At 36.7% G+C, this 6141-nt stretch overlaps 1 protein-coding gene across 1 annotated transcript; it reads right to left on the bottom strand.

Moving 5' to 3' along the window:
• Positions 1-4046: 4046 nt before the first annotated feature.
• LOC124103187 (olfactory receptor 10N1-like) lies at positions 4047-4979 on the bottom strand. Its single transcript, XM_046459699.1, has one exon. It carries the CDS (start codon positions 4977-4979, stop codon positions 4047-4049), a length of 933 nt encoding a protein of 310 aa, XP_046315655.1.
• Between the last annotated feature and the right edge of the window lie 1162 nt (positions 4980-6141).

Below are 6141 nucleotides of genomic sequence, written 5' to 3'. Positions count from 1 at the left end.
AAAAAATACTATTGGCATCACATGTGGATTGAGGCTTTGCTTTAGACTAATCAGAACAAACCTTCAAATTTGTGTTTCTATGTTTCTAAGTTTCTATGTCTGAAAGTACACTGTGAACCAGGCTTCAAATCTCATTACCTGTCTGGGCCCCACAATCCCATCTGGGAACACCTAGAGGGTAAGAACCAACAGAGGATAGCAACAAGTGACAATGAGAACAACAGAACCCCACTCTGTGGAATTAGAAGATTTTATTGCAAAGGAGTTTCAATAAAATGTAGAAACAACAAAACAACTACTACACCATGAAGGTTATCAGTCCCTCTCTGTTTCTTTCCACTGAGTAATTACTCTGGAATTTTTTTCCACTTCAACTTTTTAGCTCAGTTAATCAGCCTCATTTAATCCCAGCCCAAAGTATCCATTCTTGTCTTTTAAAAATAGCTTTCGGGCTGGGGTTGTGGCTCTAGAGGAAGAATGCTCGCCTAGCATGAGTGATGCACTGGGTTTGATCCTCAGCACCACATAAAGTAAAATAAAGACTTTGTGTCCACCTATAACTAAAAAATAAATATTTTTTAAAAAATAACTTTCAAAAGAAAAAATCACAAACTCATTGCCAGATAATCAAAGTAACACAGAAAAAAGCTATGAAAATCACCACAAATAAGATTATATATTTTAATATTTAGGTAGACATTGTCTCCATCATCCATTTGTACACGGGCAATTTATATGGACATAAAAATGATTGTAAGTATTCACAATACTTTTACAGCTTCTGTCTGCTATAAATATGTTGGCCTTTGTTTATTTTTCTATAAAATGTTTTTGTCATTGGTATTAGTGTTGGGGAGAATGTTAAGTAATGGTATGTGCATATGTGTCTGAGTGATTTTTTTTTAATTTTTAATATTTATTAGTGCATTATAGTTACACATATAGTGGGATTCATTTTGACATATTCATAAATGCATATAACACATTTTACTTTATTACAACCCCCTATGCTCCCTCTTCCCCTTCTACTCCCAGTCCTCTACTCTATTTGTCTTTCTTCTATTTATTTTTAAAATTGGTGCATTATAGTTATGTATAGAATTCTAATATATTGTGATATATTCATACATGCATATACATGACATAATTTGGTCAACTTCATTTCCCAATTCTTCCTCTTTTTCTCCTCCCTTTCTCTTTGTCCCCTGCTTCTACTCTAATGATCTCCCTTGACTGAGTGTTTTAATACAACTTTGTGTTAATTTTTTTTTGTCACAGGAAAGCAGGGAGTTGAAACTCCAAATCTGGATTCTGTGTTCCTATGGAAGAACATTTTAGGTCAGACCAAAAGCCATGTAAGAGAACTTCATCATAAGTGAAAGTGAGACAAAAGTTAAAAAAAAAAAAACACAGCAGAAAGATTAAGCAGAGGATTAATCAGAAAGCATTCTCAAGAAAGAGAGAGAGTGGGCCTTCTCACAGCAGAGAAGGGCAAGGGAGACAATGCTGTCTCCAAATTTATTACTGTTTGGTGTTTACCAGAACTGGGGTTCTCCTTCAGCAATCTTCATCATCAGGTGTTTAATTTCTCCTTCATGTTGGGTGGTGGAATTTTCAACCTTTGTTGATCCTCTCCAGAACTGTCATGGTGGCCATCATATTGGGGATGGGAGGGCTTCATCTACAAGTGAATCCCATGTTAAACCGGGCACTGAAGTTAGAAGTTACCTCAGTGCACCTTCACACTTCCTTCCAGACAAGTGGAGAGATCTATAGCTATAATTCCTAGCTTTACACCAATCTTAGCGGACTCTGTCAAGAGTTAGTCCCATTAATCACTTTTTGACGTATTTTCCAATTAACTCCTTAGATTCGGTTTCTTTTCTACAAATTAACTGCCACCTTTTTCTCTCTCATCTACTTTGAATGTAGTTTAAAGAAGACTAAAATGATTTAAAGAATGCTTGTGACCTTGCCATTCATTTCACTGCTCATTGCTAGCTACTACCTAACACTTTTAAATATAGGAAAAATTTAAGGTGTTCTAAACAAATTGCTTTTCTCAATGAATGTCAATGCAGCATTGATTCAGGAGGGACGAAAAGAGTGGCCCTTCAGTTTGACTTTCATTTTTCCTCAATCTTATGTAAAGGTGGATAGATGATAGGATTGGCCAATGCTGGTATTCTGTATCCTAATAATTTAACTGATATTTCTATTTCATTGAAAATAAGTATTCTTTCCTATCATCATTTGAATGTTTAAGTGTTATCCATCCACACATTTTTTTCAATAAACCTACATTGGAAACTTATTAGGTCATCATTGGACTATGTACTTTGGATACAACACTGAAAAAAAAAAAAAAAAACCGAAACATTCTTATGGACATATTCATTGTCTAGAAAAGAAATCTCTTAAAGAAGCAAACATGCTTGTGGTCTGAACCTGTCCATCAACACTATCCAGACTTTGCCACGTGTCAAGGCAGGTGGATTCTTCCACCAATATTCACCATTAGAACAGCAAACTCATACTGGAATAGTTTGGATCCAGCACTTCCCCTAGAACAGACATCCCCAAAGTGTGGGGAAAAGCCTCACTGTGATCATGGATTTTTGCCAATCAAGTCAGGAGGGGTTCTGGAATCCTCTTACTGCTTTTCACATTATTTGTTTATAAATAAATAATGCTAATGCTTGAGTGTACTGTATTTTATCCTCTTTGCCTCATTCATATTTTTGACAAGAGAAGCTGTAGGTTTTATTTGAGATTTTCAATTTATTAACTTTTTTTGGTTTAATGGTTTAAATTAGGATGGGAACTTAGAGAGTAAATGGAATATAAAAAATAAAAATGTCTAAAATGTCATGAATAATGAAGAGCTGGAATATCAGTATAATCCTCAGAAAATAGTTTCCTCTCTTTATCCTTGAATTCTGATAAAATTGAGATTTAATTTTCAAATTCAGCCTTATTTGAAACCAGGTTAGAAAATGTAACTTTGTGGGAGAACAAATGAGCACTTCACCTGAACAAATACTTACTTAGGCCTCACACTGGCTGGGAAGGCCTTCCCATGGCTTTTCACTGCAAAAGTAATGCAAAATATTGGAAGCGTGGTACAGAAGTAAACCATGACACCATCGAGGGCTTGGGCTGAGGCCTGGATTTCCCATAATTGCATGTGTCAGAGAAGGCAAGACACTTACTGCTCTCTGACAATGGGTTGGACAGAATAAAAGGAGTAAAGACCTTATCCAGTATATAAAGGTGACCTATGTCAGTGCTTACTTTACCAATCAATCACTGAGTAACTTATTTTTAATGTGAGCACTTTCAACAGGTAATGAGGAGTTTAAACTGGTAATCAGCTCATTCAGGACAGCCATACAGAGGCTTGGGTGTCAACTGGGTATGAGTGTGAGGTCTGATTTTCTGATTAATGCCCTATATTGGGTATGTTTATCTTGAATCTTCAAGTCTTTTCAAGAAAATATAGTCTGCTTTATGTTGGTGATGTGAAAACTAAATAAAGTGATAGGAAAATTTTATCACAGTGCCTAGGACACAGGTCAGATTCTGTCAATGTTACGTAATATTTTTCTTTGCAAAATAGAGATAATGAAATGCTTGCTGATTGAAAAAGGAGACAAATTACATTGTAAGTATAGCAAGAGTAAAATAGTATGGTTCAATTAGCACAAAGAAAGGCTATGAGAGAATATTTCTGAGACTATCCCTACTTGAATATTCAATGAGGCAAAATTGAGTGCCCATTATAGGGATAAGAAATATGTCTGTACCTCTCTGCTTTGCCTCTCAGACTCCTTACACAATATTGAGGCATGAAGAATAATATTAGAGTTAATTATGAGATCCTACCAACTAAAAGAACACAGCAGGATAAAAAAAAATTTCTTAGGTCAATAAAATACATGGTTTACAGAGAAATAGCTCTAATTATGTGCTTATTTTTTAGAAGACCATAGGAAGTTGTTTCTCAGAAACACTTAACTTTAAAAATCCATTATAAACTCTGTAATTCATTCTTGAACAGAAAATATTGCAATTTGGAACACTATTTTCAGGGACCTTTTCACTTCTTTGTTCCTTAAGGAGTAGATCAAGGAGTTCAGCATGGGGGAGACAATGTTGTTTAGTATCTGCACCACGGCCCCAAGCAGAGGGTTGGGTGTGCGCTGCAGGTAGATGATGATGACAGGTCCGTAGGCACAGAGGATGGCAGTGAGGTGGGCACTGCAGGTGGAGAAAGCCTTCTGCCTGCCCTCTGCTGAACGAATTCTCAGAATGGCAATCCCAATGTGAGTGTAGGAGACACAAACACTGAATAAGAGTGTTAAAGCCAGGAGGCCAACATTAATGGAGCCCACTCTCTGGGCCAGAGAGCTGTCAGTACAAGCCAAGGGTAAAACTGCAGGGATGTCACAGAAGAAGTGGTCCACCTGATTGGGGCCACAGTAGGTTAACTGAAAGGTAAAGGAGGTCAGTGTGGTGGCCTGGAGACACCCCACCAACAAGGCTACCATGAGCAAGCTGACACAGACTGCAGGTTTCATGATGACCATGTACCTTAGTGGGTGACAGATGGCAACATAGCGATCATAAGCCATCACAGAATAGAGGCATCCTTCCATAGAGCCCAGCAAGTGATAGAAGAAGAGCTGTGCAGCACAGCCCTTGTAAGAGATGGCTCGGCTCAGACCAGAGAGATAAAAGAGCATCTTGGGACAGGTTACAGAAGGGAACAACATGTCAAAAACAGACAGAAGTCCCAAGAAGAAATACATGGGGGTGTGAAGAGTGGAGGATGAAATGATTGCTGTAAAGATGAGTAAATTCCCAAGCAGGGTGAAGAGGTAGATGGAAGAGAAGATGACCAAGAGCACAGTCTCCAGTCCCTCCGACTGAGGGATTCCCAGGAGGATGAACTCATTCAGCAAGCTGTGATTTCCCATCTTGCTGGAAGGCTGTTCTGGGTTTTCACAAAGAACATGAAGACATGAATGTGCAGGCTGATTATGACAGACACAATACTACTGCACATATTGTCAACAAATTTTGTGTAAACATAAAGTTAATGATGAAAATGAGAATTTGGAGTTTTAGTCCAAAGAGATTTAGGTGCTAGCAAAGTCTACCTACCACTTCACAACTGAAGGCATTCTCCTTCACACCTATGAATACAAAGCAAAAATGAAACAGTAACAAGGTGAAATAAAGGGTGGATTAAGAGACCAAAAATTTTAATACCAAACAGGAACACAATTTAATTAATATCCTTAGTACATTATATAATATGAATGTCCTATAATTACCTGACCTAAAAGGTTGATCTTACATTATTAAAAGATGTCCCCTGATAGCCTAAGTATTCATGGGTACCCACATGTCTGACTAGAACAATGGATTGCCATACAGGGCAAGGAGCACTAGGATTTGGGTTGTATGAATAACATTCTGATTAAATATGTTCCTAGTATGAACATTTTCTTATTGAAAATGGTCATTTACTTGAAGATAAACAAGTAGTAGAAAGTTAAAATATTTTATGGGGACTCAAATAACTTGGAGATTAGATTCAAATATGAGATATTTGAACATTGTTAAGAGTGCATTTTTGAAAACTTAGAGTCAAAAAGAAAAGCTTTCAGCACTACCATTTTTTGTGTAACTTTGCATTTAAAAAGAATAGTCATGGTAAGAATATTAAACATAATTAACCTTCTTTACAGATTTGAAAATACACTGTATAGTATTGTCAAATATAGTAGAACTTGTTCATCACAGTATCTGTAGCACACCATATCTACTATTGTTTATTATTGGAGTCAAATTTTCAAATGTTGTAAAGTGATTGTTTTTGTCCTAAGATAAATTTAAGCCTTTTCTAATAATCTCCAAAATCAATCATTAGGATGAATCTGCTTTGTGGTCCAGATTCCATGACTAATGAAAGCAATTCACTAAAATTCAGTGTTATAGAATTCCTCATCTAGGATTCATAGGATGAGAATTGAACATCCTCATAATTACTGGCAACTGCTCTATTGAAGGAGTCAAGAAATGTGATAGGTAGATGGGGAGTCAAGGGAAGATAATGAACTTCCCCAAGTAGAG

This window comes from Marmota monax, unplaced genomic scaffold, assembly GCF_021218885.2.
Source record: "Marmota monax isolate L192 unplaced genomic scaffold, Marmota_monax_Labrador192_F-V1.1 WCK01_AAM20220418_F8-fsc00409, whole genome shotgun sequence".
NCBI classification, from domain to species: Eukaryota; Metazoa; Chordata; class Mammalia; order Rodentia; family Sciuridae; genus Marmota; species Marmota monax.
Note: the sequence above shows the minus strand (reverse complement) of the source record. Positions and strands in the feature narration are given on the sequence as shown.